The following is a 21,329-nucleotide window of genomic DNA, read 5'->3' on the forward strand; positions in this document are numbered from 1 at the left end:
TTTTGCTTGCAACAAATGATTTAGGGTTGTTACATGAAGTGAAACAATTTCTCTCTAGACATTTTGATATAAAAGATATAGGCGATGCATCTTATGTCATTGGCATAAAGATTCATAGAGATAAACATAAAGGAATTTTAGGTTTATCTCAAGAAGCCTATATTAATAAAGTTCTTGAGAGGTTTAAAATGCAAAATTGTTCACCAAGTGTTGTACCTATTGTGAAAGGTGACAAATTCTGCTTAGATCAATGTCCCAAAAATGAACTTGAAAAGAAACAGATGCAAAATATTCCTTATGCTTCAGCTGTTTGAAGCCTAATGTATGCTCAAGTCTGTATAAGACGTGACATTGCTTTTGCTGTTAGCATATTAGGAAGATATCAAAATAATCCAGGAATTATCCATTGGAAAGCTACAAAGAAGGTCTTAAGGTACCTTCAAGGGACCAAGGATTTCATACTTACATACAGACGAACCGACAATTTGAAAATGGTTGGATACTCAAATTCAGACTTGGCGGGATATGTTGATCCTAGGAAGTCAACGTCAGGATATATCTTTATGCTTGCTGATGGAGCAGTATCTTGAAAGAGTGCAAAACAATCACTTGTAGCCACTTCTACCATGGAAGCCAAGTTTATTGCTTGTTTTGAGGCTACATCACAAGGTGTTTGATTAAAGAATTTCATCTCTGGGTTTAAGATTATGGATTGTATCTCTAAGCCATTGAGAATATATTGTGACAATTCAGCTGCTGTATTTATGGCTAAGAATAATAGAAGTAGTAGTCGAAGTAAGCACGTCGATATTAAGTACTTAGCCATTAAAGACTGAGTTAGGTCTAATGAAGTACAGATAGAGCATATTAGTACTAAACAGATGATAGCGAATCTTTTGACAAAAGGTATGCCACCAGGATTGTTTAAAGATCATGTTACTAGTATGGGTTTATGTTATGTAACGTCACTTATGTGACTTATGTTATATCATAAGACATATTTGGATATGAAATTCTTATTATTGTTTGTTTCTCATTCGATTAGTATATATGCGCATATATGATTGCGAATGACAAATAAAATTCAGTGAAGGACCTAGAATAAGCATTGGGCTTATTCCTACAAAAATACCATATAAAGAGTTTATTCACTTAGAAGATGTTACATTGTAATACATAGAAGGTAATACTCGATTAATGAGAACCTACCGCGATGATTCGTGTAATTTATTTTAATTGTTTAAGCATAATATGTAATTACAAACTATATGTAACAAATGTTGGACCAAGTGTGAGAATGTTAGAATTTTTATTCTAATTGTGGTCCAATTTGTTAATATAGAAATTAGTTTGGGTGGTGTTGTTGTTCTTTGGTGGAAAGAACACGACTGTTCATAAACTTTATAAAATTTGGGTCCCCAATTCTAATTACACAATAACAAACAAACACATTTTGTGATTCAAGAATTAGAAGTTTCCAAATTAAATCAAAGAATTTATTGGCAATGGCCGGAGTTACGCAATTTTATAAAATATCTAACGTATGAGTGTTGAAATAGGGTAATTTAGTGTTGTGAGGAAAAAAAATTAACATTCTTTTGACTATGTAAACCACTTTAAATTATAGCGTTTTATTAAATTACAGAAACAGCTACAAACTGCAGCACACACAATCTCAGTCTGAATAGTGGTTTACAATAAAAACAAAAAACAAAAAAACAAAAAAAACTACTACAAAGTATAGTGAAGTACTGAGTTGAAAATATCAAAGGGTTAAACTGCTTTGAGTTGTAATGAATTAGATGAAATTTGGTTTGGGAAGAAAAAAAATAATTTATTTATAGGAGATAATAATGTGATTTTTATTTTAATAATGTCATTTTTTTTTGTACAAATTCATATAAAATATAATGAAAAAAATCATGTAAAGAATGACTTTATAAAAAATACAAATTTAATTGATTATTGATTTTTTATATATATAATTTTGAATGAGTAGTAGGTAGATAGTGTGAACATGCTAATTGCAATGATCAATTAAAAATGGTAGATAGTAGTCATACTATTTAATTGATCAATTATAAATGGGAGTTAGTAGACATGTTATTTAATTAATCATTGTCTACCTTGCGAGCGGCTTTTCTTTTTTTTTTCAATGAAATTTGAGGCCTTAAATCTTAGTTATCCAAATCTAGTTTCGCGTATTGTTGATTACTCAGCCCATGGTCCTTTGTTGGGTCACAATATATAGGTCCAAGACGTTTGGGCACAGTATCACGCTGACGAGTCAAAACAAAAAGCAGTGTATGACAAAAACAAAAAAACCAGGGTCACACTGTCACCTTTGTGAATCATTTCCTTAGCTTCAAAATAAGCAAGTTCGCTAGGTCCATTTGACGTACCTAAGATTGAAGGTTGTCCAATCTACCGACAAAAAAAAAAAAAAAAAAACAAGTTCGCTAGTCCAATAATAATAATAATAATAATAATGATAAATTGATAATAATAACAATTGTTTTTTTTTAAGCTGTGTTAAGAGACTAGGGTTCTTCCTTATTAGCTTAGAAATGGTTTCCATTTTTGTACATTTGAATCCCCTACTTACAAGTTAATTAGCAATAAATAAAGACTATATAACACAATAGAAAATATCAAAGAGAAGAACATAAAGGCTTTTCATGAAGATAATGACCGAAAATGGTTGGATAATATGATATGTTTTATTAAATTATTTAATATAATATATGTCTATATCTTAAATTGTCATTTTTTTTAGATAAATAGACATATGGGTCTACTACAAGAATTATAACTAGTGGATAGATGATATTATAATAATTAGCATGATGTACATTAGTTGGTAGTTAATAAATAATAACTTAGCATTTATGATATAGTTGATAGTTAAAAACTTAGCATTTATGATAGTAGTTTATTGATAATGCTAGAAAAAAAAAGAGAATTTATTTTATTTAGTATTTATTAATTGTTATAATAATTAATGAATACTGTTTCAGGAGTTACCTCAAACGTTGATTTGAGCTTGAACGCAGCGTTTGACTGATGCACTGTTCGAGTTCTTCGTAAAGAGATAGGGGTGGTACTTGCAAGAAATTCCGATACTTAAGTTAGCAATGATTTTGTCAGTGTGTATATCATAGAGTGAGTAACCATTTTTAGGAGAGTTCTACATTTGTAAGAGATAATCGTTTCAGGTAGTTACTTATTTAAATAAGCAGGCTTTGGACCTCCTTATTGTACCGACCTTATAGTAGAAGATGTCACTCATATTCTTTGTCTTTATTAGGCATGGCTTTATGTTTTTGAGTTAAGGTACGAACAAATATTAAATAAGTTAAGGTTGATCTGTTTTTGACTAATTTATTTTTGTTATATATTAAATATTTTTGATAGTTTATAGATATTTTTAAATATATTGTATTATATCACGCACAATTTAATTACACAAAAAACCTCTTCTCTACTTCTTTCTTTTTTTTACAATAACTTTGATTCTATTATATCATGCAATTTGCAATTTGTTCATGTTTATGTGCATGGCTAGTAATAACTTTTTAAATCGCCTTTTACTTTTCATATAAAATTATACTTTTCACCTTTGATGAGAAGAATCTCGCACTAAAACCATCACGTTATAATTTTCAGTCTTGCAGTACTATATCGACGAATTCTTCTTTTCATAGTTATAGATTAATGAACATATATTATAAGAAAGTTTTCAAGTATACCGGTACACCGGTGTTTCAGTGATTTTTAACTGTTAATCTTAATTATATATATTATATATACTTTTTATAATTATAATCAACGGTTAAAAATTACTGAAACACCAGTATACCAGTACACCTGAAAATTTTTCTATATTATATACATGAATTCTTCGATAAAGCAAAGGCTAAAGGTAATGAAAAAAGGTCTTGATGGAGTAGGGTGAAGGAGGGGCTTGTTGCCTTTTTTCTCGATTAATTAATTGAGTGCTAAAGTGATTTTCACAATCAAATAAAAAATATTTACTTTACATAATTAGTGAACACTTTTATTTTTTTAAAGAAAATTATTGCACATCTGCTACTTTAAAGATCATAGGAGTGGAACAATCTTAAAATTTGAAAAAGTTCTAAAAAAAAAAACATGTCAATTTGATGGTGTCCAATCAAATTATTCAAATTAAGTATGTCATTCATTGAATATAAGTTTGTAGAACCCCCAACGTATATCACCATATAAAAATATCTTTTTGGGTGGTCATTAGTATAAAATTATTTTATGCAAAAATAATAATAAAAATTATTGGATAATAATTTAATTAAATCATATAACAATTTTATTTACTATTTTCATAAGAATACAATCTTATAAAAGCGATATCATGTTTTAATACAAATTTTTTTGTGAACAATATATTCAAGGTGTCTTTCTTGTTATTATTTACCATATGGGTGAGTATAGGTCGGTTTGGTTCGGGTTTAAGATAAAATTAAAATCGAATCGATTAAAATATAATTAGTTCGATTTGGTTCAGATTTATATTTTTTTGTGTATGTATCCGAACCAAACCAAATCGATTAAGAACGGATTGGTTTGGTTCGGATAATTGGGTATCCGATGACTTTAAAATTCATAAAAAAGCTAAATTTTTATCTTAAAAATTCAATAAGTACAATAAACATATAACATTAATATAAATAATCTAAACATGTTAAATACTAAATACATTAAAAACTAAACTCATTAAAATTCAAACATATTAATAGTGAATAATCTCACTAAAAGCCACTAAAAGCCATATATATATTTTTATTTTTTTATTTAATTAATATATGATCGGGTTTACGAGTTGTTTCAGATTCCGCACCCCTAAAATCGATATCCGAACTAATCACTAACAAAGGCCATTAGTTTGGTTTAGATTGAACCCGATTACCCGTTGGTTATAGAACCAATTTAATTAATTCGGTTCAAGTTCGGACAAGTAGCTACCCGTGCTCCCCCTAATTCACCATACGCTACAAAGTACAAACCAATTTATTGCTATCTGTGCAACTGTCTCTCTGACTCTACGCTCTCATTTAACTTTTCTTTTGGTTCCATTCTACCATGAAAATGTATACAGAGAGAGTGACTTCATCATAATAATTCCACTTTTAAGTCCCAACCGTTATACAAAAAAAAAAAAAAAACAATTATTTTGATATGTATCTATAAATAAAATTAAATAATCAAAGGTTATGCTTTCTTCTTTTGAAATCCACCAAGAGATGTCCCCTTCTCTTTTCAACTGCTAAGGCCACTTAGCACTAAATAAATCAAAGATGCAATTTCCTTCCCCTTCTGCTTTTTTAGATAGTAGTGGATACATACAATACTATAAACATTAGCAATAACTGTCTACGTACAGTACTATACATTCAGTTATGATATGTTACATTCGTTCGAATTTATTATGTGCCAACTACTTCAACTGTGGGTAAGTTAGGTAATAAGTAATAACTCCTTAATGAAGGCAACATAATATTTATTTCTGTAACCTTTAATTATGGGACCAGTACTATCCCACAATTTACTGCTATTATATATTTAAATAAATAAATAAAACAAGCTAAAGTTGAAGTGTTGAACATGAATGTAACGAACAGAATGCAAGTTAAGTCTTGATTGATCTAAAGTACTTAGTGTTTAGAAGTGAGAAGATATTTTTTATAATGAATTCAAAATTACTGAACATATCTTGAGAGATATTCGATTTCACATAAAAAATTAGATTTGTTTATGTTAAAACAATCACACGAGCAACTTGCCTATGCCCCGTAACTTGTTCTTAATAAAGAAGATATATATTTTGGTGAAGTCTATCATACTTTCTCTCTAAAATAAAGGATAAATTACCCCTCGTGACATATACAGTAATTATTGATAAATTATTCTTTCATCATAACTTTAAGATTCACATTATCTTCTTGTTTTTTTTTATGTTTCTCTTAAAATTTAATAACAGTGTCATTTTCATTATCTCCACCAAATACATCTCTTCCCTAATTTAAAAAAAAAAACTAATGTATTAGTTGGAGCATATTAAACTATTATATTGTCACAAAAATATTAAATTATTATTCAAATAACAATAAGATAAAATGGAATAAGTATTTTAATATTCACATTCGTCTCAAATATTAATTAATTATTTTATTATTCATGCCATTAATTACTTACAAGAATTTTATTTATGGTGCAAATTCATATCTGTCATACAAACTCATACCCTCTTGCTTTTCTCCGAACGTAATATCTTCTAATACGAAAAAAAATCTTAAAAAGAAGAGAACTGACAAATTGATAGTTGTGCTCGTTGAAATTGGAGATTAAAAATATAAGAACAAGTTCAAAATTCTAACTTAATTGATTGAAAATGGTGATTCAATTTAAAAGGAATTAGAATTTTAAAATTGAAAAAGAAGAAGTGTATTTAGTGAAATGATAAAAATGACATTGTTATCAAGTATCAAGAGAAACATAACGTCAATTGAAAATAAAAGAAAAGATAACGTGAATCTTGAAACTCTGGTAAAAAGATAATTATCAATAATCACTGTATATATCACAAGGGGTAATAATTTACTCTTTATTTTAGAGAGAATATAGTAGAATTTACCATATATTTTAGGTAGGTTTATTTGATTATTTTAAAAAAATAAATTTCCCTTAAATTCATTTTTTAAGCATCATTTTTAAGAATCACCCTTCATTCACTAGCTTAGCTTTGCATATTCTTTGCATTTGATAGGACCAAGTGTTTTTGCTACTTCATTTGCTGATTATTCCTTATTTCATCTAATGGAGCAAAGAATTATCACGAGGAGTTACATTCATTAGACATTTCCTTTACTTAGTTAAAAGTCATGAGTATCACATTAAATCTAGAGTGAGAAAATTTTATCAGAAAATGAAAATGGCGAAGGTCACACCCTGACCCTATACATTTTGCAGAGACGAGTAGTATATATATATTTGTACTACAACTACAAATAATTGAGTTAAGTGGACGAAAAAATTGACCACTTTGGGAATCTGATCTCAGCGGTGCTCAGATTTATTACATGCATTCTGTGAAGGTGGGGACGACCCGGGAGTAGGGACCCCATAAGCAGATATTACTACACTATATATACCTTGGTACTTTGATCATTTCATCAAATATTCTAATAACCAACACTTCTTAGTTCATTGTTAAGACTTAAAGAGTAATAATGTGAAATAGAGTAACTCTACGAAGCCCTCAATAAGTCTTTAAAAGGACTATCATTTAATCATGTCCTCTAGTATTGTACTTTTTGTGTTTAACTTTATCACAAACTTGATGCATAAGGAAAAATGAAGGTGAGAATGATAGTTGTTAATGTTATATATATAGTAGTAAGTATTATTACATGACTGTTATTATTCTAATTCGGTGGTTTGGACACGTGGAAAGAAGGTTAGAAAATATCTAAGTAGGAAAGTGAATAAGTTGAAAATTAGACACGGAAAAAAAACTCTAAAAAAATTATACATGATGCAGTAAAAAAAAAAATCTACTAATTTTACTGTAAATATAATAAGGAATAAAGTATCATTTTTGTCCCTAACGTTTGGGGTAAGTCCTATTTTTGTCCCTAATGTTTAAATCGTCCTATTTGTATCCTTAACATTTATAAAAGTGATTCAATGTTATCCTACTATCAATTATATTAACAAATCAGATTATATTTTTCAATTATTCTCACTTGGATGTATTCATTCTCAATTAGGTCTCACTTAGATGTGTTCGATTTTAATATTATACCCACTATTTGTGTTTAGATTCAATTATGTCCTAGAAAAGTGAATTATGTAAATGTTGTAAGAATTAGTTTCAACATTTGATGAGCTATTTTTCGAAGTAGATCATCGATTCTATCCCAGACATTTGTATTCTAACTACAAGAAGAGATTTTTAAAACTCAAACTAAAGCGCAAATGATGTATAATTGATAGCAGGATAACATTGAATCGCTTTTACAAACTTTAGAAATACAAATAAAACGATTTAAACGTTGGAGACACAAATAAGATTTATCCCAAACGTTGGGACAAAAACAATACTTTACTCAATAATAATACATGACAAGACTTAATAGTGTTGTTTAGTCCATAACTCCATACAATTAACTTCATCTAGTGAGATGATAAGATGATTAGAGTTAATAATATGAGGCGATAATACTAATACTTCCATAATACACCCTAGCAAGAAATTAAAGGGGTGGTAATAAGAATTACCCTAGCATGCATAGAGACAGAGAAGCACACACTGTTGAGGATTAATTTCTATGACCAACCACTAAGGTAAACTCTTTTAACCCTCTCATTCGACTTAGCATGCACGAAACAAGTCACCTTTAATGCCCTGCTGGAGTGGTGACAGAGTAGTAACCTTCACTCTATCTCTATCTCTATCGCTACCTCCCATCCTCTTAAATATTTCAATTCATGCCTCAGAATACGCACTACACAATTCAATATCAATAAAAACAATGTACCCTTATTAAATTCTCTTCACTTTATAACCTATACTATAGACTATATGCTTCAAATATCTTAGCCCTTCTTTCTTCTTCTTCATCATTCCTAGCACAGCAAAAAAATGGCTAACAAGCTAACAATGGTTGGATACTACATTATTCTAATAACAAACTGTGTTCTCTTGAGCACTCTCTGCTTATCATCATCTGCAAATGCTAAATTTGCAAAGAAGACTTACATCATTCAAATGGATAAGTCTGCAAAGCCAAACACATTTTCCAACCACCTTGAATGGTATTCATCAAAAGTGAAATCAGTTCTGTCCAAATCTGATGATGAGATACGCAACGAAGAAGAAGAGAGGATCATATACACTTACGAAACAGCTTTTCATGGCGTGGCTGCAAAGTTGACCGAAGAAGAAGCAGAGAAGCTAGAATCAGAAGAAGGAGTAGTGGCCATATTCCCAGAAACAAAGTACACGCTTCACACAACAAGAAGCCCAGGTTTTCTGGGCCTTGAACCATTGGATAGCACCGACAAAATCTGGTCAGAGAATGTTGCTGATCATGATGTCATCGTTGGAGTGCTGGACACAGGGATTTGGCCCGAGAGTGAAAGCTTCAACGACACAGGAATGAAACCGGTTCCTTCTCACTGGAGAGGAGCCTGCGAAATCGGAAGAGGATTCAGGAAGAGCAACTGCAACAAGAAGATTGTGGGAGCAAGAATATTCTACCGCGGGTATGAATCCGCAACAGGAAGAATGGACGAGAAAGCAGAATACAAATCACCAAGAGATCAAGATGGTCATGGAACTCACACTGCAGCAACAGTTGCAGGTTCACCGGTGCGCGGTGCTAACCTTCTCGGCTACGCTTACGGCACCGCGAGAGGGATGGCACCGTCGGCAAGAATCGCAGCGTATAAAGTTTGCTGGACCGGTGGATGCTTCAGTTCTGATATTCTCTCAGCCGTGGACAGAGCCGTGGCTGACGGAGTAAACGTTCTATCAATCTCTTTAGGTGGCGGAGTCTCCTCTTACGACCGAGATTCTTTATCCGTTGCCGCATTTGGAGCAATGGAGCACGGAGTTTTTGTTTCTTGCTCTGCCGGAAATGCAGGCCCTGACCCTGTGAGTCTGACCAATGTTTCACCATGGATCACCACCGTTGGAGCAAGCACAATGGACAGAGATTTTCCTGCTGAAGTGAGGCTTGGAAATGGAAGAACCATAGCCGGTTCTTCGCTCTACAAAGGAACAAGCGTTCTCTCGTTGAAGAAGCAGTATCCTCTGGTGTACTTAGGAGGCAACTCATCATCCCTGGATCCAAGATCTTTGTGCTTGGAAGGAACCTTGGATCCTAAAATAGTGAAAGGGAAGATTGTGATCTGTGACAGGGGAATCAGTGCAAGAGTTCAGAAGGGGCAAGTAGTGGCATCAGCAGGAGGAGTTGGAATGATTCTAACAAACACCGCCACCAACGGCGAAGAGCTTGTTGCCGACTGCCACCTCCTTCCGGCGGTGGCAATCGGAGAGACAGAAGGAAAAGAGCTCAAACGTTACGTGTTAACAAAAAAGAACGGAAAAGCAACTGCAACTCTGGCTTTCATGAACACAAGATTGGGAATTAGGCCTTCCCCTGTGGTGGCTGCGTTTTCTTCAAGAGGGCCTAATTTCTTAACACTTGAGATTCTGAAACCTGATCTGGTGGCTCCCGGTGTCAACATTCTTGCCGCGTGGAGCGGCCTCATTGGTCCATCTAGCTTGCAGACAGATCACAGAAGGGTCAAGTTCAACATACTCTCCGGAACTTCAATGTCATGCCCTCATGTTAGTGGTGTTGCCGCATTCATCAAGTCTAAGCATCCTCAATGGAGTCCTGCAGCTATCAAATCTGCACTCATGACAACCGCTTATGTTCATGACAACACAATCAAGCCTCTCAAAGATGCATCTAGTGCTGTTCCTTCCACTCCTTATGATCATGGTGCTGGCCACATTAATCCAAGAAAGGCTCTTGACCCTGGCTTAGTCTATGACATTAGTCCACAGGATTACTTCGAATTCTTGTGCACACAGAAGCTAACTACACCACAGTTAAGAGTTTTTGGCAAATCCTCTAACAGAACTTGCAAGCACTATCTTTCAACTGCTGCTGACTTGAACTATCCAGCAATATCTGTGCTGTTTCCTGAGAAAGCTTCTGTTTCTTCTTTGACTGTTCATAGAACTGTTACCAATGTAGGACCTGCTGTTTCCAAGTACCATGTGATGGTGTCACCATTCATAGGTGCTTCTGTGAAAGTTGAGCCTGATGTGTTGAATTTCACAACCAAGTATCAAAAATTGTCTTATAAGGTTACGTTTACTACAAGGTCTAGGCCTAAGGAACCCGAATTTGGAGGTCTGGTTTGGAAGGATGGTGTGCACAGGGTGAGAAGCCCCATTGTCATAACATATATGCCTCCAATATGATGAACAATGATTATGAACTTCTCTGGAACTAGTTCCAAATTTTCACCTGTTTTTTATTTTTATTTATTTTGTTTTTTTTGTAGTAAGCAAACTTTATGTACCAAGAAGTGCATGCAGTTTTATTACAGAATATGCTTTGATGATGTTGGCTGCATCTATCCAATAATGACCTTTCATTTCATTTCATCATTATTATTCCACACTTCAACCAACTTATAGATCAATCTATTCCAGTTGTGAATTTCATTTCAAATGTTGTTGTTGTAGCATGAGCTCTATTGTTTCCTCAGTCACATCTATTATTAATACTTAGCTTTCACAAACAGTCATCTTAAAAAGTATTTTTTGGCTATGATACAATACAAGAGTACAAAGCTTAGTCCACTTAGTGAAGGTCTTAGCATAAGTTAATCATTTCCAAGAGGAATTAAAGTAGTATTAGACAAATGTAAGAGGATCATGTGGATTGGTGTATGCTCCTCCAAAATTCATACACAGATTAAGGAATCTTGTCGGAATCTTGTCTTGGAGACAAGAATTAAGGCAAGCGTGGTCCGTGTTTAATTTTAATTTGATGAAGAAACTGTACTGATAAATTTTAGAAAATTAATATTTTTATTTTCTTTTATAAAAGTTTTGAAAATGTAAACAAAATAAAAATATTTTCTCAAACGAAAAAGGCTTTAGAATTTATTGACTCATACATCCACGATACATCTACAAAATTTTAACACACAATTATAATAAGGAGTGAAAACTCATCCGGCCTGACAATTATCTCGAAAGGACAACAAGGCTCCTAAGAAAAAAAAACACCCAATTCGGTCCCTGATAATTTTTTTTGGGACTGATTAGCCCCTGTGCTAAAAAAATAACATTGATTTTTTTTTTGCACAGGGACCTCGTTGTCCTTTCGAAGTAATTGTCAGAGACTGGGTTGGATTTTTTTTTTGTCAGGAGCCGAGTTGAGATTTTTTTTTGTCAGGAGCCTCGTTGTCTTTCAAGGTAATTGTCAGGGGCTGATTTGTGTTTTATTCTTATAATAAGTAATTAATTTTCCTTCTTAGTGAAGTAAGGATGACCCAAACGGATGATAAATAAAATAAGAGTACTCTTCAAGAATCCTTTGACCATTTTGAAACTCTAAATTGATATTACACGAGAGAAATGGGAAGCATTTACACAACAAATATCTTCATATTTATTTTCTAAATTTTTTTTTTTTTTAAATATCTATCTTATTCTATTGAATTCATTTTGGGCAAGACAGACACAAGGTAGTACTCCTTGCATGTGAGTATCTACAGAAAGCTGGCCCCATCAATAAATATATAGTGGTCCAACTTTTATTACAGGTGTTGATATTTTTCATTCTGAGTCACAGCAACTTTCTATGAAGAACCACTATTTAATTGTTTTTCAAAGACAGGAACATTGCTTATGATTGTTTCTGATTGCCGTAAGAGTAGGGGTGAAAACAGACTTTACTCTCAATAGATTAGATTTGTCATTTATAGATTTTTTTTAAAATATTAAATTTAATCTATTATTAAGTTTGAGGTGATCTTTAACCTGTTAAAAGACTTTTTTTTCTTTTTTTTACAAAAGTAAAATTTAAAAATACTATTCATAACAAATATTTTTTAATAAAAATTACTTATATATAATATATAAATTTAATATTTACAAAAAATTATAAGTTTTAAAATATTTAAAAATATACAAAAATATTTATAATAAAATATAATAAATTTAAAAATATCTAATAACTTTATTAATAATAAACGATTATTTATATTTTAATAAGTCTAGATAAATTTAACAAATCAATAAAGTTAATTAGTAAATTTGATTTGACTTATTAATACATTTAAGATTTTTATAATAATTGAAGCTGAATCTATTTTATAATAGATCAGGCCAAACTAAATTCAAACCAAGTTATACCTGAACTATTTCTACCCTTGCGTAGGAGTAATTTAAGGCCTACTCTAGTGTTTGTTTAAGCATGATTATTTTATATAGTAGACAGATTAAATGGGAACCGGGTACAATGGTTAAGATTCAATCACAATTCACAAACACATGTACTTATATAACTATATATAAATAACAATATCATAAGAAAAATCATGCAGTAAATTTTGTAACATTAATCTTCTGGATTTCTATATGGTCATGTTAAAGAAATTAACATGATTAGACGTAAATCCCCTAGAATTAGGTTCTTTCTGACCTGGAAAGAAAGAGGAAGTAGTAGAGAAAAACATTCCTATAGATAGTCTTTTGGGTCGGGAACAACATTTTAATGGATGGCAAACTTTTTGGCCCTACTCATTTGGGCCAATCACTCGAAAAAAGGAGATGATATTCAAAGCCCAAAATCTGCTGCAAACCTGGTTAGGATTTAGGTTTTTTGGTTTGGTTGGGATTTACCCATCTAGGATTTAAATATAAGGAGAAACTCACTTGCGGTTAATTTTACGTGAAGTTGATAATAGAAAATCATTAAATTATGATAAAAATTCAGGTGAAGTCGAGAAGTTGATACCTGAGAGCCGTTAAATAAAAATTTAGTTAAATTATTTAACGGCTCTCAGGTATCAACTTCACGTAAAGTCAACTACACCTAAATTTCCACCTTAAATTATTTAACAAATTTAATTAAATTATCATTTAACGATACTTAATTATCAACTTCACATAAAATCAATTTTCACCTTACATGTGACTGTCTCTCCAAAAGGAACAATATCAGATTAAGAGGAAAGAGAGTAAAGTTTCAGTCAAAGGTGAACTACACCTTGAGGATAACAATTTTATTGTTAAGTGGCATAATAACCAACTAACCGTAACATGGTCCGTTGACGCTTGCTTAGCTTAGGTGGAACTTCAAGTGCAGTCGATTTTACGTGAAATTATACCTGACAATTGTTAGATAATTTAATTGATTTGACTAAATTTTCATTTAATGACTCTTATATATCCACTTCACATGAGTTCTCACCAAATTCTTAATCTATATCATAATGAAAATGTCTTATATACCGTGTGCTCTAATTACAGTTCTTTTACTGCAATGTCGGTGACACACGTCTCTTCGCGTGGTTACTAATTGCCATATATATAAAGTAGGGACGACATTTTCATTTTCATTTTCAAACTCACATGTATTCTAATCTTATTCAAGACAATATTTATTCAACTGTTAAAATTTTTATAAAACCATGACTGTTATAGTTGATAGTTTATATATTGGTGATGGCTTAGAATTTAAGATTATTATTAAGAGAAATAATTAAATTTCTACTCTTCTAATTGACGTGTGTTAGTAGCTTTTTAATCTTTTATCAATTGAAACAATTATCTTTAAGTTTGTTTTCGAAGAAGTAATCTATCTATATATATACGTATCAAAGAAAACAGATCAGAATTTTGTACCCTAGAAAATTTATGTCCCATTCTTCCTTAAAAAAAAAAAAAAACTTAAATCACCAAATTGTAGAGCAATATAAGTCGGCTAAAAAGTTTGAACGATCTACGATTCTACTGTTTAACTTGGATATATACTTGCTGGTGGTATTTGAAGTTCGACTAATTTTATGCATAAGACTTCATTTTTAAAAAAAGAAAAAGCAACTTTAATAATAATAATAAAAAAAAGCTATTAATTTAAGCATAATGCAGAGCCGGCAGTGTAAGGGAAATTGTGGTTGTGATGGTTACTTGCAAAATTGTATAATTGAAACTTGTAAAGCGAATCATACAAGTGGCACTAAATTAAAAAGAGGAGCTTATTCCATACACAAATAAACTTTGATATAAGAGGTTGACCTAGTTCTCTCGCGTGTCGTCATGCATTTAGCAATTTAGCAATATCCAATCTAGAAGCTGCACATCTTTGAACTTGATTATTAATTTATTATATATGCTAATCAACCAAAATCTCCAGTCTAAACTACCATTAGAGGATTTGTGGTCCCCACCTTTTTTGTAAGCACACGTGTGTCCATAAATTACTATGCTTTTGCGTCTTGAATGGGAAAATTATTTTTATATATACACGTCGGTTTTTTTTGTTTATTTCTATATTAAATAATTTTGATTGTCAAGCCATGGCAATTAGATTAGCCCTCAAGAAACGAAAAAACAAAATGAAAAGCAATTGTGTTTGCATCTAAATATAGATAGGATCGGATAACGCATATATGTGTGGTGGTGCAGAGTAATAAAGTTGAATAGGCAGAAAGCAGAAAGAAGCAGTGAAGAAAGCAGACATGCATTGCTGTGTAATTAAATGGATGGACAAGGATCTGGTCATGTCTTAGTCCAATAAGGGAGAGTTTCCTTCCTTTTGAGTTTTATCTGATACATATGTTATATGTATATGTACCACGAGGCTTCACTACTCCGTCTTGTCTATACCATTACACCAACATGCATACCCCACACATACGGTGCACCACCAACCATCTATTTGTAAATGTGCATCAATCCATTTCAAATCTCACTCTATTAAACTCACCTTTTTTTTTCAAAAAAATATAATGATATATATATATATATATATAGAGCAATGCTAGGGGGCAGCAATTTTTGTGATTGTTAGCCATCAATGATGATTTGATGGTGTGAGATTGGTGTGAGATTTCATCCAATGGCTCACCTTTCTCTGCTGGTTACATGCTGGCCAAAATTCATTAAAATTGCTGGCCCCTAAACTTTTCCAATAAATATATATATATATATATATATATATATATATATATATATGTTAATATTAGTATTGAACTTATCATAGTGTAGATATATACAAGGGTAAAGTATACTTTTTGTCTTTAAAATTTAATAAAAGTTTTAAAAATATCCCTAAGTTTTATTTTGTTTCAATTTTGTCCCAAAATTTTTCGATTTGTATCAAATATATCCTCGACGGTTAAATTTTCAAAAAAAAATTAAAATCAATCTAACAATAATGCATGAAAATTATGCTTGATTTGCTTGTATTGAGGGTTGTTCTTATGAAATTGTTGTTGAATTGGTCTTAAATTTTTTGAAAAATTAGCCGTCAGGGGTATATTTGATGCAAATAAAAAACTTTTGGAACAAAATTGAAACAAAATAAAACTTAGGAGTATTTTTAAAACTTTTGTAAAACTTTAGGGATAAAAAAATACTTTACCCTATATATAATGTAATTAAAAATTCTAATTCTCTTCTTGATCCTAATTGTAGGGAGTTTTATTAAATTTTCTTTAATTTTTATCTAATTTTTTCTATTTTTTGATATAATATCGTATCAGTATCAAACTACTCATATAAAGATGTGCAAAGATGATAATTTAGAATCGTTAAATGATTTGATCTATTTGATTACACTGCTTAACATAACGTGTGTTTATATTTTAATTATTATATTCACTTAATCTATTATAAATTTTTTATTTTTTCTTTCATTTCTTATCAATTATTTTCAATTAAAAACATATGAAAATATACACAAAGTAAATGCATAAATATTTTTTTGATAATTTAATGCCATGCGAAAATGAATATTGCTCTATACAAAAATAAGAAAAAGAAAAAGAATATTGCTAATCATAGTGAATGACTTCTCCTCAGTCTGTATCATCATGCCTTATTTATTAATGTATGTATTTAAGGAGACATAAAAAATCAACTTATAATCAATAACAAATTCATGGTCCAAAAATGTACAAGTTAATATATCCAAAATTTGTCATTTGATTACTTGTTATTTTTCATTATTTCTCCAAAGAAGAGTGCTAGGAGTCAGCAACTTTTGGTATTTGTAGTCATCAAATAGTCATAAAAAATGATTTTAATGGTGTGAGATTGGTGTAAGATTTCATCTAATGACTCACTTTTCTTTACTGGTTACATGCTGGCCAGAATTTAGAAAAGTTGCTGGCCCAAAACTTTTCCTTCTCGAAATTTATCCATATATCACCGTTGCTAACAAAAGCAGAACAAGCAAAATATATTTATATAGAAGAATATGTTATTCATTTCACATATGATATGAATCACGTTATTAGGATCAACATTTTTATCATTAATATAAAAAAGAAATAACAAATAAGTATATTCTCTATACTTTTTTGTGGAAGAGTAAGAAAAGAAATTGATTTGTTAGTTACTTTACTTATTGATTAAAAAAATTATTGTAGTTGCACGAATAGAAAGTCTAACAAGAAGTATACTAATAATTCCAAATTGGTGGATACTACAATGAAGATGGCAAAAATATCTTCTCATGAAGATGCTTTAGTTAAAAGTGTGGTTTATTTATTTAGCCACACTTTAAACAAAAACAACACATTTATAAATATCAAAATCTAACCATACAATCCATCATCCAAAGGTCAAAAAGAAATATACTCATATGAAGACAATTATGCCACCTTCATTGTAGTATCCACCTTCCAAATTATCCACCTAAAAAGGGGTCAAAGAGAAACGAGCTACCACATGATCATATATAAGCACGGGGATGCGGGTTTGTCTCAATTCTCAAGTTTGAACCGGCATGATAAAATTAAATCAAATTTCATTATTTTTTCCTACAATAAGAAACTTTATTTGCTATTTTTACAATCTTCAATTCTTCATGACGTTTACATTTTATTTTATTTCGAAACTATAGTAATAAGAATTTGCTTCATGTATTGTTTTTATATTGCTAATTAATATACAAGTACTTTTTAGATAGTTATTACATAATTAATGACATATTAATTCATAACTTAATTTACTTGTACAAATATGAATCCATACTACATGAAAATTGGATATATAATGTTAGGAAAACAAAAAAAAAAAATTGTTAAAATTGACCTTATTTAATATTTATTAATTATTGTACAATAATTAATGAATATTAAATAAGATAAATTTTGACTGTTTTTATTTAATATTTTTTGTTATTAAATATTTTTTATTTTATAAAATAGCGTTTGTTTTTAGAGACTAAAATTAAAATTGGAAATTATAATTCAATATTATATTTGGTGGTAAAAAATTGGAATTAAAATTTTAGTTTTAGATATAAAATTTCAAATTTTTAAGTACTTTCAAAAAGTCGAGACAAAAGAAATTGAAATTTCTTAGACTAAAGACTTAAACTATAACAATATTTCCTTTTAAAAGTATTCTTATTTAATTTTTTAAATTATAAATTTATTTTTCAATTTTAATATTTATTAAAATAAAATTTTAATTTAATTTCTATTTCTTATTTTTTTTCCTCTCCGTTGCAGTCTCTCTTTAAAACATAGCCTAAAGGTGTGAAACCGCGATAGATAAGATCGAGTTGCAATAATTGGTGTTTCTTTCTAATTTGTCTTGTAATGAAAGGAAGAGTTGAGTCAAAAAAGCATTATAAAGTATGAACATATATAGAGCATGTATTATGAATCTTAGGCAATGAATCTATCTTCTACAATATTCATATGCAAAGCATGAATCATAAAAGGCTAAAAAATAAGTGCCGCGTTTACAGGTAGACAATGAATTGAAGTAACTAATACTACTAACTATAGTCCTAGCCTGTGCTATACATATATGTAGGAATCAACACACATAATCACAAATGTATATTACCAATAAACACCGCCCATCAATATTTATTTATATCGCCCCATTTTCCCCCTTGGTTACAAGTTAACTCATCACACTTGCTATGGACTACTAAGGCGGAGTATTTAATTGGTAGATCAAAAAAACAGTTCTTATAAAAGTAATTAATGTCATTGTTTTAGCCTTGCTTACTCAAAACACATTTACAACAACTACCTATAATTTAAAGAGACTTAATTATCAAAGTACTAACTAGTAATAAAATGTAGATGGAGTTGATAATGCACCTTTATTTTTCTAAAATACTAGTAACATAGACGTGATTTTTTTTTTTTTAAATAAAGATGATGCGGTACTAAAATTGGAGGTAGCTATATAAGTAAAGAGGGTTATGGAAATGGAAGTAGCCAAGTAGAGTAGAAGAAAACAATAAATGAATAGATACATAGTGTAACTGTATTCAGTATTCTTCTATTCTCGAATATCCAGAGACGCATTAAAAACCCCCCTCAGAAGACTAACAAACTAGTTGGCAATTCACATGAAAAGATGCCATCACGCCACCTGTCCACGTCATCGCCACCAAACAAACCCCAAAACCATGTCTTCTCCTCCGCCTCCTCTTTCTTCGTCCTCTTCTTCCTCTGCCTTCGAAACCCAACAAGGAAGAAGAACCGGACAACTCCTTCTTCTGACTCCGACTCCAACCCTCCTCACCGCTTCTCCTACTCCCTCCTCCGCCGCGCCACCAACTCCTTCTCCACCATCCTCGGCCATGGAGGCTTTGGCCCTGTCTTCTCCGCCTCCCTCGCCGGAAAACCCCTCGCCGTTAAGCTCATGGACTCCTCTGCATCCCTCCAAGGGGAGCGCGAGTTCCACAACGAGCTCCTCTTCGCTTCCAGGCTCCTCCGTTCATCCTCCTCCTCCACGTGCCGTCACGTGGTCCCTGCTATAGGGTTCGCCTCCGACCCCAAACGGCGCCGTTTCCTCATCGTGTACGACCTCATGCACAACGGCAACCTCCACGACGCACTCCTCCGCCGAAAATCCCCTGAGCTCATGCGATGGCAGACGAGATTCTCCGTCGCACTGGACGTCGCGAGAGGGTTACAGTTTCTTCATTCCTGCGACCCTCCGGTGATTCACGGCGATATCAAGCCCAGTAATGTTCTCTTGGACCGGTCCTTTGCGGCCAAGATAGGAGACTTTGGACTTGCGAGGTTCAAGACGGAGAACAGGTTGGAAGCTGAGGCTTTGGGGTGCGAGAGTGACGGTGCCTCTGTTTTTGAGGAGCAATCTCCGGAAGGACCAATTCCATCGCCTGATGCAGTTGTGAAGAAAAATGGGAAGGGTGTGGGGGGCAATTTGGTAAATGAAGAGAACGGAGGTTCATCGGGTGCTGTGTTGAAGGATTATGTGATGGATTGGATTGGGAATGACGTTGGAATGCAGAGACCCAAAGCTGAGTTGACTGCTTCTGCTTCTGCTGCTTCTACCAGTGCAAAGGATGAGATCAACAAGAAGAAGAAGAAGAATAATAGCAGTAGTAGTAGGAGGAAACTGGAATGGTGGGAATCTATGGATGAGGACGGTGATGTTTTGAAGAAGCAGAGAAGAAGGCCTGTGAGGGAATGGTGGAAGGAGGAGTATTCTCAAGAGCTTGCTAGCAAGAAGAAAAAGAAAAACAAAAAGAAGAAAGAAAAGGATAGAAATGGTGCAGAGAGAGAGAGTGATGAGTGGTGGTTCAGGGAGATTAAGAAAAGCGGTAGCAGGAACAGCGTAGATTCATGGGTAGATGATGGTGAAATCCCCAAGAGTGGCGCTATGAGCAGCAACCAAAGCATGAGAGGGACGGTGTTCTATGTTGCTCCAGAGTGTGGTGGCGATGCGTCGGAGAAGTGCGATGTGTACAGTTTCGGGGTGTTATTGCTTGTAATAGTGTCTGGGAGGCGTCCATTGGAGGTGACTACTGGTTCACCATTGTCGAGCAGTGAGTTTCAGAGAGCGAATCTTGTGTCGTGGGGTCGCCATTGCAGCCGCAAAGGGAAGCTGCTTGATCTTGTTGATGAATCCATTCAGGGTTTGGATAAAGAGCAGGCTCTGCTCTGTATCAAGGTTGCGTTGCTCTGTTTGCTCAAGTCACCGTCTCGTCGTCCTTCAATGAAAGAGGTTGTTGGGATGCTTAGTGGGGAATTGGACCCATCTCAATTGCCCCTTCACTATTCATCTTCATCATCCACTCAACAGTAGCAATTCTACTTTGCTGTAAATTTCCCTTTTAGTTGCGTTGACTCTCTTTTGTTTTCACTTTTGCTAGTTTTGATTGATTTCTCTATTTCACACTAACTTTGAGGCATGCTTTAGTGGAGAGGCCATCTTTGTAGTTCACAACTTTTGCTAATCAGAAACCCTTCTTACTTTTGTGTAACATCTTTTGGTAATTGATTGTTGTCGTTTTTCTGATTATGCAAATTGACTTGGACAGTTGGACATACATACAGTTTTCCACAGATCAATGAAATCATCCGAGAATATTGGATAAAAACCCGTCTACGAATGGAGAATGGTGCAACGCCTTACGACATATGTTATATTCAACTATACTACTATGCACTTTGCTTTCTCCATCATACTTCTAATTCACTAATAAGTATTAAGTAATAACTACGCTATAGTAATGGGCCACTAATGG

The 21,329-nt window shown here is 32.4% G+C and overlaps 2 protein-coding genes across 2 annotated transcripts; both read left to right on the forward strand.

The window, feature by feature from the left end:
- Positions 1–8,101: 8,101 nt before the first annotated feature.
- On the forward strand, positions 8,102–11,291 carry LOC112777325 (subtilisin-like protease SBT1.3). Its single transcript, XM_025821675.3, has one exon. The coding sequence runs from the start codon at positions 8,681–8,683 to the stop codon at positions 11,036–11,038; it is 2,358 nt and encodes a 785-aa protein (XP_025677460.1). The 5' UTR covers positions 8,102–8,680; the 3' UTR covers positions 11,039–11,291.
- Positions 11,292–18,661: 7,370 nt separating this feature from the next.
- Positions 18,662–21,065, forward strand: LOC112776083 (receptor-like serine/threonine-protein kinase At2g45590). Its single transcript, XM_025820059.3, has one exon. The coding sequence runs from the start codon at positions 19,187–19,189 to the stop codon at positions 20,885–20,887; it is 1,701 nt and encodes a 566-aa protein (XP_025675844.1). The 5' UTR covers positions 18,662–19,186; the 3' UTR covers positions 20,888–21,065.
- The last annotated feature ends 264 nt before the right edge of the window (positions 21,066–21,329 follow it).

The sequence above is a fragment of the Arachis hypogaea genome, chromosome 19 (genome assembly GCF_003086295.3).
Source record: "Arachis hypogaea cultivar Tifrunner chromosome 19, arahy.Tifrunner.gnm2.J5K5, whole genome shotgun sequence".
In the NCBI taxonomy this organism is placed as follows: domain Eukaryota; kingdom Viridiplantae; phylum Streptophyta; class Magnoliopsida; order Fabales; family Fabaceae; genus Arachis; species Arachis hypogaea.